This window comes from Anomalospiza imberbis, chromosome 4, assembly GCF_031753505.1.
Source record: "Anomalospiza imberbis isolate Cuckoo-Finch-1a 21T00152 chromosome 4, ASM3175350v1, whole genome shotgun sequence".
NCBI classification, from domain to species: domain Eukaryota; kingdom Metazoa; phylum Chordata; class Aves; order Passeriformes; family Viduidae; genus Anomalospiza; species Anomalospiza imberbis.
The window spans coordinates 72,422,832-72,440,820 of NC_089684.1; the positions used below are offsets into that span (position 1 = coordinate 72,422,832).

Genomic DNA, 17,989 nt, shown 5'->3' on the forward strand with positions numbered 1-17,989 from the left:
TTCTCTGGCGCTTCCCACAGCAAAAAATTCTAAATGTCTAAAACTTCTCAGCCCTGCTAGGAAACACATGTTGTTTCCATCAAACATTCCTGGATCCACCGAGTTCCATCACCCAAATTCACCTCCCCAGGGCCATCAGGGGCTTTCTCCCCTGAACATCTTCTCTAATCCTCCTCAAATATTTAACCCAAACAACCAAGAGAGCAGCAAACCACCCCAAACAGGTGCAATTAGCAAAGATATCTTTTCATTTCAAGAAAAATTAGGAAATCCTAAGAGCCTGCTGTAGAGGGAGATTAATGACAGTGTGGGGTATTCCCACTGCACAGAATGTTTGGGGTTGGGGGCATTTTAACAAACACTCAGCTGCATATTTCATAAAAAAAACAAGCCTGGCTTTTAAATATTTCAATAAAAACTGGAGGAAATAAGCTCAGCTGAAGAAATGGAGTGTGTTTTCTTGCTCCCCTGAATAAATACTGATCAAGCAGCTCTTTCTCCGCTGTTTTGCTGAGCACATAATTGATACAGGCAGGCTGAAAATCCTGTTTTTAAAACATCTTTCTAATGTAGGAATAAGCCCCACAGCCCCCCTCAATAAGGAGCTCTCAGCAGTGCAGCAGCTATCGACAGGTGAGAGATCAATTCTTCATTTTTGCTAATGAGGCCCCAGAAATGGCTTTTTCCCACCTTGAGTTAATGGGCACTTTCCTGAGCAGTGAAATCCAGTTCAGGAGGAAGAACAGGAGCCTCTGGGAGGGTGGAGAGGCTTGGAAGGGGCAGAGCTGCAGGAGCTGGCACTGCTGCTGTCCAGTGCTCCAGCATTTCTTCTGGAAACCGCCTCAGAGATGGTCCTGGGCAAGTGCTGCAAGCACAATCGCAGCTCTTGAGAGGTTTTTTTATCTTTAGATAGCCCATAACTGTTCCATTCCAGCTCATTTGGAAAAATCTGCCTGGGAAATGCAGCAGAGCAAGGCTGGTTCCACCAGAACCCTGTCAAGAAGCTGCGTGTGGAGGAGCTGCTTGCTGTGACATAGCTTTAGGCTCTGTGTTTTCCACTCCTCATGTGGTGAAACCATCTCAGCAGGCGCCAGGGACTGTGCAGAGCTGCTGGGAGGCTGCAGCTCCTGCCACCCTCGCCGTGGATTTCTGAATGAGAGGCGCAGGGATTCGAGCTCTGTCAAACGCTGCTCCACCAGGGAGCCTCAGCCGGGAGCTTGCTGAAGAGCTCTGTCAAAACAACTCGTCTGCCTCATCTCCGAGCTGCTTCCTCAGGGGGGGAGTGTTGGCTTCTTGGAGAATTAAGGCGCCCAAGCCCTGCCCAGGTGGTTGGGGAGCCTTGGAGGGGATGGTGGCTCTCGCTCAGCCCGCTCAGGGGGCTCTGTGTGCCCAGGGGCAGCGGTTCTGAGCGGGACACGGCAGCCCCGTGGAGCTTGGCTCTCAGTTAAAGGCAAAACCTGCACTGTGTGCATGAGCACATGGTGGGAAAGAATCCTCTGCTCCCGGCGCCGGAATATTTCCTCCCTTCAGCCTTCTGTTGTATTTTTGATCAGGTTTCACTAAGGCTTTTGAATTTTTGAAAGTGAGCAGCATTTCTCTCATGAGGGGTTCAAGCAACCAAGCAGGAAGCAGTTCTTGAAGGAGATAAAGCCAATTCTGCCTCGAGATCAGTGAAGTGCCACCCAGCCTTTCCGCCGAGCAATAACCGCAATTTATCCTCGCTCAGACGCCGTGTTCCCAGGTCACAGCTCCAACATCCACTCCTTGCCCACGGGGCACAAAGGGATCAGCTCAGATCCCAGGCAGAGAGGGGTAAAACCCCCCCAAAATCAGTCAGAAATCAAATTTGCCTCCATCTGCCGGTGTCCTGCCACGCGTGGCCACCTCAGCAGTGCAGCAGAGGAGTGGCACGCTCGGCTGTCACACAGGATGCGGCTCAGTCCCTTATTCCAGCACCAATCCCTGCAGGTGTGCCACAAACCAGGCTCCTCTCCAGAGCACCAGAGCTCCCCTTCCCCAAATTAGCACCAGAAAACTGCAAATTGTTACTGCCTCTCAGCCAGAGCCCATCCTGCAGAGAGTGGTGCATGGAAAAGCGAGGAAATCTGTCAGTCTCAGCTCCAGGAAAGCAAAAATGCATTTTCCAGGTGGCTTTGGATCAAATTTGGGGTGGGGACGATGGGAGTGAGAGGCCCAGGAACAGGAGGAGAGGGAACAGCCTCAGGGCAGAATTCCATTGGGAGAATTCCATCCTGGGAAGGGCAGGGCTGGAGTCCCCATCCCTGCAGGGATTTCCAAGCCCTGTGGATGCGGCCCTTGGGGACGTGGGGCAGTGGTGGCAGTGCTGGGGAACGGCTGGAATGGTTGATCTCAGAGGGCTCTTCCAAGCTGAACAATTCCATGACTCCAGTGGCCAATTTCCCTCCTGTTCCACAGACCCAGGCAGCCCCAGGGGCACAGAAGGACCAGCCCTGCTGCTCCAGGGATCCTTCCCCAGGTCACCAAGGCAGCTGCAGCCACCCCAGAACCGTGGCTCTGTGTGTCCCACAGCAGCCCGGGCTCCCTGAGGTCACCGGCTGCCCGTCCCTCCATCCTCACCTCCCGTGCAGTGGCTGTGGCACCCTGGGACAACATTCCAGCCCCACAGCCTGGGACCTGCCCGTGGAACCTGGGATGGTTTGGGTTGGAGGGACCTTAGGGACACTTCCCACTGTCCCAGGGTGCTCCCATCCCTGTCCAGCTGGCCCGGGACACTCCAGGGGTGCAGGTGCTCACTCGGGTCCTGCCGCGCTTTGGTTTAATCAATGCAGTTATTAAACACAAGCAGCTCTTGCTGAGATCCCACCCCAACCCCTCTGCCACCAAAGGGAGCTGGGCACAGTTTCACCCCACACCCACTGTCCTTACCATAGGGCATTTCCCAGGAAAGGCCTTTTCCCAGCATTTCCTTCCCCTCCCTCACCTGGGTTTCCTCCCAGGAGGCCTCTGCTGCCTCTCCCCCACTGGAATTCTGAATGAACTCTGGCAAGAGCCTGGCTTTGTCGCTCTGTGAAATGTAGGTCAAAAGTCTGCGTGGTTTGTCACCGAGAGAGGCTGTGTGTCATCTGCCTCGGGCAGATGGGGCTGAGTCACTGCTGCTGCCTCACTCCTGCCTCCCTCCCTCCCATCCTTCCCACCCCTCCCATCCCTTCTCCTTCCCATCCTTCCCTCCTTCCCAGTCCCTTCTCCTTCCCATCCTTCCCATCCCTTCTCCTTCCCATCTTTCCCTTCTTCCCAGCTCCTTCTCCTTCCCATCCCTGCTCCTTCCCATCCTTCCTCCTTCCTAGCTCCTTCTCCATCCTATCCTTCCTCCTTCCCAATCCCTTCTCCTTCCCATCCTTCTCCTTCCCAATCTCTCCCTCCTCCCCAGTCCCTTCTTCTCCCCAACCCCTTCTCCTTCCCATCAGATGCTGCTGGGAAGAGCACAGTGACATCAGGAGAGCAGCAGGCCACTGCCTCGTGACAATCTCCCATTTATTTATTTTTTGTGGAAGCTGCTCCTCTTCCCCAGCACAGCACCTACCACACCAGCTGCCCCTTTCTGAAGGGAACAGGAATTTTAATTTCCTTCATTTACCTCCTGTATTTGTCTTTGATGAGAAGGAATTGTCACTTGTGAACAGGGGAAAAAAGGTAAAAGAGGCTTTTTGACCTACAGGGTGTGGGGGAAAAGCTCCCCAGCACTTCCATCCCTGTTTATTTGGGAGTGCACTGGAACTGCTGCTCCTTACATCCCCTCAGGCAGCCCTGACATCAATTCACCTTTATAGGACATTAAATCACACAGAACTGATTCCTTTTGTGCTGGATGCACACACAGAGCCACAAAAAAAGCCCCTGGGTTGGTGTCACGGTCAGGAGTCTCCACATGGACAGGAATGGGGAAGAGTTTGAGGTAACACCCACAAAAAATTCATCAATTTTTTGTTTCATGGCACTGACCTGGAGGTAAAACACTCCAAAGCAGTTTGATTCCTCTGAAATCCTCATCGCTGCTTCCACAAGTTCCATGTGCAGAGGAATATTGGGAAAAACTCCAGGAAACGGGACTGATGTGGTCTTGGAGGGATCACCCAGCCCACCCCTCCGTCCCAAGGACCCAAAATCGACGCTTTCCTCAGGAACCCCAATCCCCGTGAGCATTGCACAGCCTCCTGCTCCCATCCCGGGGCAGGAACGCCCCGCTGCAGCTGCCACAGCTCCAGCTCCAGCTCCAGCTCCAGCTGGTGCAGCCCAGACGAGGGTGGCACCTGGGCAGAAGTGGAAATTATTGCACAGGAATAATAATAGCAACAGGGGCTGAGGCCGCACGGCTGCTGCTAAAGAACGCACAGGGGCGACAAAAAGCTTCCATCCACCCAAAAAAGTGACTCCTTCTTCCCTTTAGTTGAGTGAGCAGTCGGTATTTGACCACAGGACCACCAAAAGCGCCCTGCAGCAGCGCCCTCCCCACCGAGCCGCAGGAAGAAGCGGAATGAAGAGTTTTTCGCTCTGACCTCTTTGTCGGTGACTCCCGGGGGCAGAGTGCCGTGTTTGTAATCCTCCAGCAGCTGCACGGCTTCCTTCAGGCGGCTCTGCAAGGGAACAGCAGGAGCTGAACGCCCGGAGCACGGACTGCCCGGGGCGTTCCCGCGACACCGGCCCATGGAGCCTGGGCAGGGGAGGCACCGAGGACCACCACAGGACGGGCAGGGACAGCGGGACACCCACCACTGCCCCAGGGCGCTCCACTGTCATGATATGATATGATATGATATGATATTATATTATATAATATCATATCATATCATATCATATCATATCATATCATACCATATCATATTATACCATATTATACCATATTATACCATATTATACCATATTATACCATATTATACCATATTACATCATATCATATTACATCATATTATATTATATTATATTATATTATATTATATTATATTATATTATATTATATTATATTACATCATATTATATTATATGATATTATATGATATTATATTATATCATATCATATCATATCATATCATACCATATTATACCATATTACATCATATTACATCATATTATATTATATTATATTATATTATATTATATTATATTATATATTACATCATATTACATATTATATATTACATGTTATATAATATCATATCATACATTACACTATACCATACTATATTATACTATATTATATTACATCACAATATATTACATTATATAACACTACATTAAATTATGTTACGTTATATTCCACATATTATATATTTATATATAATACAAATAATATATTCATATAATATAATATAATTCCATAAAATATAATATAATATAATATAATATAATATAATATAATATAATTCCATATAATTCCATATAATTCCATATAATTCCATATAATTCCATATAATTCCATATAATATAATATTAGTATAATATCATATCATACCATTCCATATCATTCCATATCATTCCATGTAATATAGACAAAATAAATAAATAATAGTTAATATAATAAAAAATAAATAATATAAAAGAGATGTAACATATCTTTATTATTATATGTGGATATAATATATCAACAGATAACAATAAATAATACATATCCACATATAAATAGTATATCCATATTATTAAAATAATACGTCCATAAATAATATATCCACTTATAATATATATAATATATCCACATATAATGCTATTCTTTATAATTCTATTATATTAATATAATAATACATTATAATTATATTATACTTATAATTATCCACATATTATCCTACTTTATCTATTATATATATTGCATTTTATTATATTAACTACTATTTATATTCATAATATAAGTATATTATATATAATTAAATATATTATATATATTATTATATTATTGTGTTTATATTTAATAATATAAATACAATTATATACTTATATATAAGTATTATATCATATATATTATAAAAAATATAATTTTTAATGTCGGATTGAATTATATTATATTATCTATTATACTTAGTATATATAGTGCATATAATAGATACTATATTCATGCTACATTATAGAGAGAATATATAAAATATACACACATATGCATATCAACAGATACATCTTTTCTTAAAATAATATATATTTCCATCGAGTGTATGTATTTATTGAAGTAGAAAACCCCAGCAGGGCAGAAGTAGCCAGAACAATTCTTTGGTTTGCCCAGGCTCAAGAGGAAGAACGCAGGATTCCAAGAGCAGCTTCCATGGGGTTGGTTCAACTTTAGCCAGGTGTGTGGAAAGCGGGGCAGCGCTGAGCAGTGGCTCCCAAAAGTCTGAGCCCCAGCCGCACTTTGCCAAGTCCCTCCTCCAGCTGAGGGACACCCACCTCGGCCCAACACTTCGGCCCCAGCTCCCTGCGTTCGGCAGCTCTTCCTGCACTGCTGCCACAGGACACCGCAGAAACACGGGATATCGGCCCCAAAGCTGCCCGGTGTGGCCGGCTCCTCTGGGGCTCCTGGGTGTGGAGGCTTTGCTTCTTTTCTGCCAGGGTCGGGATTAAATCACGAGATGGTGTTTTGTGTTCAGACTCAGATGTTTATCAGCTCTTATCTCTGTCACAGGCTCACAAACCCTGAGTTCTGCAGCACTCCACTCCAACAAACTAAAAATGGAGCCCCATCTCTCTCTCTGCAAGGCCTTTAAGGATGAACTGTCCAATTAAGCAATGACACCTCAATTATTTTCACTTTTAACCCAATATCCAACCACCCGTGCCCGCAATGCGGACTTTTATATCCAATTGCACAAAACCACCCAAACCCATGGAGAAGGAGGAGAAGGAGGAGAAGGAAGGAGAAGGTAGGAGAAGGAAGGAGAAGGAGGAAGGAGAAGGAGGAAGGAGAAGGAGGAAGGAGAAGGAGGAAGGAGAAGGAGGAAGGAGAAGGAGGAAGGAGAAGGAGGAAGGAGAAGGAGGAAGGAGAAGGAGGAAGGAGAAGGAGGAAGGAGAAGGAGGAAGGAGAAGGAGGAAGGAGAAGGAGGAAGGAGAAGGAGGAAGGAGAAGGAGGAAGGAGGAAGGAGAAGGAGGAAGGACAAGGAGGAAGGACAAGGAGGAAGGACAAGGAGGAAGGACAAGGAGGAAGGACAAGGAGGGAGGAGAAGGAGGGAGGAGAAGGAGGGAGGAGAAGGAGGGAGGAGAAGGAGGGAGGAGAAGGAGGGAGGAGAAGGAGGAAGGAGGAGAAGGAAGGAGGAGAAGGAAGGAGGAGAAGGAAGGAGGAGAAGGAAGGAGCAGCCTCCACCCTAAAAGCTCCATCTTGCTCCATATCTATTACTACATTCCAAACCCTTAAACTCTGAGTTTTCACCCTGTGACATCACACACTTCTATCCAAACTCCACAGCCACAATGCCAGTCCCACCATTCCATTTTGGGACCCTTCTCCACGGCCCCAGGTCAGTGCAGTGTTCTCCTGGGGGTCAGAGCCTGGCAGCCCAGAAAGCCTGAAATCCTCAGCAGCCAGGGTTCCAAGCCCTGGGTGCCTCCCCGGGCTCCATCCTGAGTTCCCGGGCTATCAGGAGCTCACATGCAGGATCCATGGATCCAGGGAAGCTCCTTCCCTCCCTTGCAGCCCAGTCAAAGGGGACTTGGTTGTTTCCTTGGAAGCCCAACCTGGAAGCAGCGATTAGTGACCGACTCTTGTCCTGCAAACATTCCAGACACACGGAACAGGGCAACGGCAAGAAAGGGCAGCTGTGCAGGACCAGGGAATGCCAGGGTGGAAGCTGCCAGCCTGCAGCTCCAGGGAGGAGCAGCCTCCTGCCTCCAGAGCTGGCAAAGAGCCGGGGAGTGCCAGCAGCACATCCTGGAGAGCCATTTGTGCTCATGGCATCACACCATGGAACCTTGGCATGGCTGGGCATGGAAAGGACCTTAAGGATCTCCCCCTGGATGGGCAGGGACACCTCCCACTGTCCCAGGGTGATCCACATATTCTATTCTATTCTATTCTATTCCTTATATCATATCATCATATCATATCATATCATATCATATAATGCATTATATATTACATTACATTATGTATAATATATAATATATAATATATATAATATATAAAATATATATAATATATAATATATATATAATATATATTCTATATATAATATATATTATATATATTATATAATATGATATAATATTATATACTATTATATTATATACTATCATATACTATTATATTATATTTTATTTTATATATTTAATTACCTTATATTGCATTACACTATATTACATTATATATTACATTAACTACACTACATTATTATACCATATTATATTATTATATACTATATTATATCATTATATTATTTATCTATTCCATACATTGCATTATATCACACTAGCCATTATTTACATTACATCACATCACACGAACTACTATTTCTGTCAATAAATATAACTACATACGATGATGCACAATTCAATGTAAATAATTACGTGTTGTACAATTGTGCTCATTACGGGGACGTGGTTTTGTCCCTGAAATCTCTGAAATCACTGAAATCACCTCCCCTCTCCCAGAGCTCTCTGAATGGAGAGCTGCAGCAAGGCATGAATGGGGCCCGCTGCTGTTTTTTCCCCCTTCTCTTGAGGAAATCTTAGTAGTTACTATAACAACCCTGGCCAGATCCCATCTTGTTTAGAATGGTAACAAACAGCAAACAAAAAAGCTCGGGCCGGCTTTTAAAAATCGCAGTCTCCATAAATGTCCTCTCCCAGCTCCGCGGGGACAGAGGGGAACTGTGGGAAACAGATTTGTAAAAAACGAAAAAAAAAAAAAAAAAACGTTCAAAACTTAACAGAAAGTCCACATCGTATACATCTGTATGCAAACTTTAGGATAAGAAAGACTAACTTAAAAAATATATAGAATAAGGCAGACATTGTTGAGAGAAAAAATACATACATCTGTATGCAAACCTTAAGATAAGAAATACTAACTTTAAAATATATAGAATAGGACAGACATTGCTGAGAGAAAAATAGAACTAGAAATAAGTTTCAAAAGATGGCTTTACAAATAAGACTAAATACTTTTTAAAAAATAGAACTGTGAAAAATGTATTGTAATATCCCCAACAGGGAGCTTCTGCAGGGAAAGGAGCGCTGCACCAGCCCTGCCAGTGGGTCCTGAGCGGGACGAGAAAGTGAACAAAGTGCTAAACCGAGCTCAGGAGATCCTGTCACGCAGCTCTGGGCTGCTCAGGCACCTCCAGCAAGCACCCCCAGCCTCCAGATTCAGGGAAAACCGAGGGTCGCCTCCTGCTCCTTCTGGAAAAGTCAAGCACGTTCTTTTAACCAGAACCTCCAAGAAAAAGCCGGGAGCGAACTTGGCCACGTGCAGCAGCTCCGAAAGCCAAGCACTCCCAGCTCCACCAGCGCCTCTCCATCGCTGCTCATGCCTGAGACTACACTTCAGCTCCTTTCAACAGCAAAAACCAGCTCTGTCTGCAAGGTTGTGCCACTGTTTCAATATTTGCCGTTGCTTGCTTTCTCTGCTGCTGTCTGTGGGATGAAGTGTCACTCGAGATTTTACAGCACCCCCGATTAAAAAGAAAAAAAAAACCAACAAAACACAGCCACGGTTTTTTTGGTTGGTTGTTTTTTTTTTTTTTTTTGTTTTTTTTGTTTTTTTTTTTTTTTTTTTCCCCAGAGTGTCTCATTCCTTCCTTACCCCCTTTCCTCAGAGGAAAAAAACCTCGAGCACTTCTAGTGGTGGCTGCTGGGGTCTCAGCTCTCACAATAGGGTGCCAGACAGACCATCTGCAGCGGGGATGTTCTCAGAGCTCAGCCCTGCCAGCACCCAGCGAGCTGCAGCCGCGCCGGGACAGCGCCCGGCACAGCCTGGGCACGGGCGGCACAGCTGGAAACACCAGGGCTGGGCATCCAGCTGGGAATGGGCAGGGAGTGGGACAGGGAATGGGATTGCAGCTGGGATGGGACAGGAAATGGGCCAGGGCTGGGATTCCAGCTGGGATGGGACAGGGAATGGGACAGGGCTGGGATTCCAGCTCTGAAAGGGGCAGGGAATGGGCCAGGGCTGGGAGTCCAGCTGGGATGGGACAGGGAATGGGCCAGGGCTGGGATTCCAGCTCTGAAAGGGGCAGGGAATGGGCCAGGGCTGGGATTCCAGCTGGGATGGGACAGGGAATGGGCCAGGGCTGGGATTCCAGCTGGGATGGGACAGGGAATGGGCCAGGGCTGGGATTCCAGCTCTGAAAGGGGCAGGGAATGGGCCAGGGCTGGGATTCCAGCTCTGAAAGGGGCAGGGAATGGGCCAGGGCTGGGATTCCAGCTCTGAAAGGGGCAGGGAATGGGCCAGGGCTGGGATTCCAGCTGGGATGGGACAGGGAATGGGCCAGGGCTGGGAGTCCAGCTGGGATGGGACAGGGAATGGGCCAGGGCTGGGAGTCCAGCTGGGATGGGACAGGGAATGGGCCAGGGCTGGGAGTCCAGCTGGGATGGGACAGGGAATGGGCCAGGGCTGGGAGTCCAGCTCTGAAAGGGGCAGGGAATGGGCCAGGGCTGGGAGTCCAGCTGGGATGGGACAGGGAATGGGCCAGGGCTGGTCCCTCAGCCTGGGGTTGGCTGTGCATGTGCCACCACAGCTGGGATGAGCCTCCACCCATGGGATCTCTGGTGGGGTTTGGATCCAAGCCCTCCAGCCCTGTGCCAAGGGGCTCCTGGGCACAGACTGGAGTCACTGGGGGCCAGGACAGCACCTGCAGGACCTTCTGGAGAGGAGAGCATGGAACAAGCCCTGCCAGCTGCTGCACCCTCACCCAGCCCCTGAGCAGTGTGAGAGACAGAACCACACAATCCCAGAACTGCTCAGGCTGGAAAAGCCCTCTGAGACCCATCCAACCATCCCCAGCACTGCCAGGGCCACCACTGCCCCATGTCCCCAAGTGCCACATCCACAGAGCTCCGAAATCCCTCCAGGGATGGGCACTCCACCCCTGCCCTGGGCAATCCCAATTCCTGACCCCACTTTCCACGAGGAAATTCCTGCTGATGCCCACCCCGAGGCTCCCCTGAGGCCGTTCCCTCTCCTCCTGTCCCTGTTCCCTGGGAGCAGACCCCAAGTCCCACCTGGTTCCAACCTTTCAGGGGGTTGTGCAGAGCCCGAAATTCCCCCCGAGCCTCCTTGTCCCCGGGCTGGTGCTCAGGAGGAGAAAGAAGAGCCCCAGCAGGAGATCAGCCCCAGCCCTGGGCTGATGGCCAGCACAGGGCCAGCTCCGCTGGGTCCCACAGACCCCTGCACCCGTGCAGAGCCCCGTGCACCCCCGGGCCTGAGCTGTCACCTCGTCCCCTGGCTGCAGGGCTGTCGCTGCCTGGCAGATCCCAGCCGTGCGTCCCCTCGGCTGCCAGCGGGTGCCTGCACGCGGCTGGAGCAGCCTGCAGAGCCCGTCTGTGGCACACAGAGCCCGGCAGGTCCCCGTGCCAGCAGCACCACTCCTCCCAGCCCCAGGGCCGGGCACGGGGCTCTGGAGACCCCCACGGATGGGACAGCCTGGCCGTCACTCTGGGCTCACGCTGGCGTTTTGGGCGTGATCTCAGCGTGCCCCGAGCTCCACGGGTTCCACCTCCAGCCCAGCTGTGGCCGTGGGGATGCAGCTGTGGCCAGAGCCCCGTTTGGGGTGGTGTCTCCCTGCTCCCCGGGATGACACGCACGGCAGACTCGACTCCAGCTGGCCCCATTGTATTGGATCCACAGTGACAGACAAGAGGAGCCAGAAACTTTTTGTTCGAGTGGAGCCAGCAGATGTGACACTGAATAAACACAGACAGTCAATCTGCTGAGTAAGAAGGTATGGCTCGTATAAATAACATACATCTAATCCTGCTTCCATTTCAGCCCCAAATATGGGAATGCAAGATGCTCTGCAGATCCGGGCTCCGAACAATGAGACGGAGCAAAAGCAGACAACAGGCAGCCCCTCGGAGCTCTCCTGGGTTCTGATCTCACCAGGAATTAGTCTCACTCCCCACAGAGTGTTAACGGTGTGGCCAGGCTGGTGTCAGATGGGCTGAGTCCACCTGATCACACTATCCCTCCATGGACCTTCTTCATTACACTCAATTAAAATCATCATTCCAACCATTTGAGCCTCCCACACCCCGCACCCCCACCCTGGGGACAGCACTGACCCCTGCCATGAGACATTTCCCACCTCCCGGAGGAGTTTGCACGTGTGCAGTGCCCAGGGATGGTTTCGTTGGAGGGGCAGTGAGGGGTGAAGGAGCAGCCCCAGACCTCGTGCCCAGAGGTGGCTGCAGTGTCACTCCAGGACACCAGGAAGCACGACGCCAGCTGTTGCTGCTGTCTCGATAAAGAGACTACTTCATCTTCTCTGACTCCAGCATTTCGAGTTCTCCAAATGTGCCCGTGGATTGGAGGGTGAACGTGCCACCTCTCCAACAACACTGGACAAACTGCCCGCCCATCAAATTCCCCCGCCTCTGTGAAGGAATGCAAAACAATAGGTTGTTTACAGAAAGTGTGTGAGAAAGCTCTCTACAAGAATGTAAACCCAGAAGGCTTTAGAAAACCTTAAAAAATCAGGGTGACACTGCAGCAGTGCCACGAGGCCAGGGCCGTGCTGCAGCCCCCCTGCCCTCAGCTGTGCCCAGTCCATGGGGCAGGGGTAGAAAAGCACAGGTAGAGCAGAGCCCAGTGCCATCCCCCAGGATTCCCTCCTCAAGGACCCCTGGAACACGAGGAAGTGTCTAATTGGAATAAGAACCTGTGTCGCTCTTGGGCACAAAGTGACTACACAGAAGTTTGGTGAGCTTAAAGGAGAAAAAGAGTTAGCTTTATTCAAACATCTGGTATTTATAGAATTTTAAAGGTGACCGTGGATTGGAGGATGGAATTACCACCTCTCCAACCACACTGGTCTAAAGATCAATTAATCATTTCTCTCCACCCACAGAGAAATATGTAAACTATTCTTTTTCTACATGAAACTGTGTGGGGACTCTGACTCTCAAATACGTAAACACTATCAGAAGGCTAAAGAAGTTTGATGAGAACTTTAACACTTTCAGAATACCTATAAAAGAAAACTTAACACCTTTAAAAGTCAGGGCAACAGAATCTGCTTTATAGAAAGCTACATGAGTAAGGGAGGAGTGTCACTGTCATCCCGACCCCCACTGGGAGAGACCCCTCCATCCCTCCCTGCTCCCCACACAGCCACCAAAAACAGGGTGCAGAAAAACTAAACATCACCACATGTGGCAGGGACATTCTTCTCTCTCTCAGGATTCTTTCATAGAAGAGCACAGAGGAAAAAAAAGAGAAAACAATTGCTATTTCTGCTCCTTGTTTTTCCATGTGGAATGTGTTTAGAAAATTGTTTACCTGAAGTAATTACTTGATTAGATTCTAGTAAAGATTGTTTGAACCTAATAATCAATCCAATCCACCTGTGTCTAGACTCTCGAGAGAGGGTCAGGAGTTGTGGGTTAGTTAGATATGGTAGTTAGAAAAAATAAGTGTATAATTTTAATATCTCCTTTAAATAATATATTAATGTATTTTAGTATAGTTCTAATAAAGAAATGACTCAACCTTCTAAACTAAAATCAAACATCATCATTTCTTCCCACCAAAGTCACCTACATTTACAACAGCCACACTTCCCAGCATTTTCCATGGGATTCACCTCCACTCCTGTTAGACAGGAGCCTATCTCACTTCTCTCCTCTTTTTTTTTCCACCAAGCTCCTCCGAGGCAAGCAGGGATTTGTCTGTTCCCTGGGAGCCCCGGGCCTGGGAGATGCAGCCATCTGTCAGAGGGAAGGAGCTGCCTGCACACGGCTGGGGCCCAGCAAACCCTTCCTGGCTTTCATTTGCCCCCTCACTTACCAAAGGAAAGCAAAACCACTTGGGAGCTCTACATCTGCACACCCAAATTATTGTAAACACACGGAGCAGAGCGAGCAAAAAGCAGATTTTGTGCCCCCAGAAGTCACCCGGGCGATTGCTTTGCCAAGAGACTTCTCCGGGGAAAGGGAACTCGTGGGGACGTCACCAGAGATGTTCCGGTCTCCCGAGGCATCCCTGCCATGGAACTCAAACCCCCAGAGGAAATGACACAGGGCATTTCCCTCCCTGCAATGCCCCCAGGCCATTCCTGAGCCCCCTGTCCTTCCCAGCCCCAGAGATGCACACCAGACCTGCCTGCTTTGTTGAGGCTCACTCTGGGACCCAAAACTGCTCAGTTGTGACCCAGGATAAAACTGGGCCGCTCAGACTTTGTTCTTTTTATTCTCTGGGTTTGACCTTCCTGAAAGAACCTCATCAGAAGCTGTCTGGAAAAATGAAGTTACACCAGCTGATCCCTCTGAATCCACACCCTTCCCAGCCTCCCAAAAACCTGGGAAGGTTGGAAAAGGTGACCAGGGGAAGGTGGAGAAGTGAGTGGCTGAGCCAGGGGTCACCCCAAGGGGTTCAGAGCAGGAACTGAGCTCAGAGCTCACCCAGGAGCCCAAACTCCCTCTGCACCCGTGGAGAGCCACGAGCAGGAGAATTCCCCCCAGGGCCAGAGAGATTCAGCCCTTAAAAAGTGCTGGGAAGGGAATGGAGCACCAGGAGGGCTGAGGGAGCTGGGAAGGGGCTGGAGAGCTCCTGAGGGAGCTGGGAAGGGGCTGGAGAGTTCCTGAGGGAGCTGGGAAGGGGCTGGAGAGTTCCTGAGGGAGCTGGGAAGGGGCTGGAGAGTTCCTGAGGGAGCTGGGAAGGGGCAGGAGAGTTCCTGAGGGAGCTGGGAAGGGGCTGGAGAGTTCCTGAGGGAGCTGGGAAGGGGCTGGAGAGTTCCTGAGGGAGCTGGGAAGGGGCTGGAGAGCTCCTGAGGGAGCTGGGAAGGGGCTGGAGAGCTCCTGAGGGAGCTGGGAAGGGGCCCTTGTGGCTCTACACAACTCCTGCCAGGAGGGGACAGCCGGGTGTTCGGGCACTGCTCCAGGGAACAGGGACAGGAGGTCCAGGGTGGATACTGGGGAAATGTACAATAAAAAGGGAAAAGCAGCTGTCCTTCACTGAAATTCCAAAGTTTTCTGGCCAAAGGGCAGAGCTCCAGAGCAGGAGCAGAACTGCTCCTTCCCCAGGGCTCCCCATCAGCCTCAGTCATTATCTGATGGAAGCACAGAGCTGCAGCAAAGCTGGACAAGACTAAATGGAAGTAAAGGGGCAGGATCCCCAAATCCTGCTACAAACAGGGCAAGAACTGAGGAAAAACCACAGCCAAGATCTTCTGGAGTACAGCCCCTGCAGAGCAGCGCCACAACCCACCCCGTTCACTCCCCCATGGAATTCAAATTTGCTCTCTCATCCCCCCAGCTGCATTTTTGCCATGAAAACCTGCAGGAGTTTTCCTCCTGAAAAGACAAAATCAGTGGCAATTTTGCCAAAAAACCAGTTCAGGTGGCAGAGGGAGCTGGGGGTGTGGATGCACTGGTGCCTGGTGCCGGGCAAGTTCCTGTTCCAGATTTAACAGCGCTCCTTGGGGCGATCAATCACCTGTGAGACACAAACCCACTGGAAACACGGGCTCATTACTTCTGCTGTTCACAGGAGAGATTGCCTTTCATCTCCAGCTGTCTAATAACCAGCCCTGTCCAAAACAGAGGTGTGCACACATTACCTCAGTCACAAAGAGAGTGCGGGGGTCGATGATGTCCAGGAAGTGCCTGAATCTGCCATAAAATGAAGTCTGGAAAACAGGAGACAAAAAAACAAACCGTCCTCAGTGAGAAACTGCCTTTCAGGGTTTATTTCCTTTGCAGAATGAAGCATCAACTGAAAATAAATAACACAGGAGGTCTGTAATTTGAAAATAAATAACACAGGAGTCTGTAATCTACTGGTAATTTGGGACAGGAAAGCCCAAGCACTCCAGGAGTCTCTGGATCCCTCCTTTTGCTCCCAGCAAAAGCCTCTTCGGGCTCTTTTCAGCTTTTCCATCCCTACACAACACACAGCCAGCCTGGATCGTTCCCAAAGTGCCACCAAGAACCAGCCCAGGCGGCTCAGGGCTCCACCCTGAGCACCTCCAGAGCCAGGGAAAGAGTCTGAAAGGAGGGGAAAGGATCTGTGAAACAGCAGGGGAAGGTCAAGGGCAGCTCCAGAGGCAAGGAGAAAACATGACTCAGCATTTAGACAGCGAAAATAAAAATGTCAGCGGAGTTTGTACCAACTCCAAGCACCAGAGCAGGAAGTACTGAGGGACTGGGAGCCCTTGGGACGCATGAACACCATCACTCCTGCACCAGCTGGATGCCAGGGTCAGAGGCAGGTGAATTCCAGAGCCTCAGGCCGAGTGGACTCAGGGCAGCCCAGCCCCGTGGCCCCTCTGTGCCTGGTGGCCTCGCCCCATCACCCAGAGCCCAGCAGGGACGTGGCTCGTGGCCAGGGACATCGCTGTGGATGAGCTCTGGGATCCTGGGAATTCTCCATCCCCACGTGGCCCATCTCCTGCTGGTTCGTTCTGCAGGGATGGGCTATAAATAAAGGCCTGGAGCGTGGATGGAGCAGCGGGAAGGGCGTTTAGTCACTGCTGGCACCTCTTCCCACAGCGTGCTGCTGCTGCTTCCCTGCTCCTCCAGGGACTCCAGCCCTGATTCCTGCAGGAATCCCTCTCCAAGGGCCCCGTCCAGGACACTGCTGACCACCCACTGCAACCTGACCTCACAGAACTCCGTCAATCTTCCACGTTCTGCACCAAAAAAGAAATAAAATAACCCCCCCAATGGAACAAAACAGCTCCACACAACTCCAGGGGAAAAGCACAGCGGTTTTTAATTAGCATGGATCTAATTAATGCTAATTCTGGTACTTTCGAGCAGTTTTGAGCTTGACATTTTGCTGCCTCCCTTTTATTTTGGGTTTGGGATCCCTGCAGATGGCAGCACCCCCCCAACACGTGCCAGGGGTGGGGGGACTGAGCAATTCCTGACTCATCCAGCCCTGAGGATCCCACAGAGCAGCAGCCCCAGCCCACTGCCCATCCCACAGCACCCAGGGCAGCTGGAACTGCTGCCAAACAAACATGGGAATTGCTGCTGAACACTTGGAATCGCTGCCAACCAGCTGGAATCAGTGCCAACCAGCTGGAATCGCTGCCAACCAGCTGGAATTACTGCTAACCAGCTGGAATTACTGCTAACCAGCTGGAATTACTGCTAATTCCAGCTGGAATTGCTGGAATAGCAAAAATTGCTATTCCAGCAATTCCAGCTGGAATTGCTGCCAACCAGCTGGAATTGCTGATAACCAGCTGGAATCGCTGCCAACCAGCTGGAATTGCTGCCAACCAGCTGGAATCGCTGCTAACCAGCTGGAATTGCTGCCAACCAGCTGGAATTGCTGCCAACCAGCTGGAATTACTGCTAACCAGCTGGAATTACTGCTAACCAGCTGGAATCGCTGCCAACCAGCTGGAATTGCTGATAACCAGCTGGAATTGCTGCCAACCAGCTGGAATTACTGCCAACCAGCTGGAATCGCTGATAACCAGCTGGAATTGCTGCTAACCAGCTGGAATTACTGCTAACCAGCTGGAATCGCTGCCAACCAGCTGGAATCGCTGCCAACCAGCTGGAATTACTGCTAACCAGCTGGAATTACTGCTAACCAGCTGGAATCGCTGCCAACCAGCTGGAATTACTGCCAACCAGCTGGAATTACTGATAACCAGCTGGAATTGCTGCCAACCAGCTGGAATTACTGCCAACCAGCTGGAATCGCTGATAACCAGCTGGAATTGCTGCTAACCAGCTGGAATTACTGCTAACCAGCTGGAATCGCTGCCAACCAGCTGGAATCGCTGATAACCAGCTGGAATTACTGCTAACCAGCTGGAATTACTGCTAACCAGCTGGAATTGCTGCCAACCAGCTGGAATTGCTGTCT

General features: G+C 49.8%; 2 protein-coding genes across 3 annotated transcripts in view; both read right to left on the reverse strand.

Moving 5' to 3' along the window:
• Positions 1–17,989, reverse strand: part of RAB11FIP5 (RAB11 family interacting protein 5) — a 447,460-nt gene that overhangs the window by 370,595 nt on the left and 58,876 nt on the right. The window lies entirely within an intron of this gene.
• The window catches only part of SFXN5 (sideroflexin 5), a 101,508-nt gene that overhangs the window by 76,128 nt on the left and 7,391 nt on the right, over positions 1–17,989 (reverse strand). Inside the window, 2 exon segments of the mRNA XM_068189182.1 lie at positions 4,536–4,613; positions 15,723–15,791. Coding sequence (XP_068045283.1) covers positions 4,536–4,613; positions 15,723–15,791 — 147 coding nt within the window.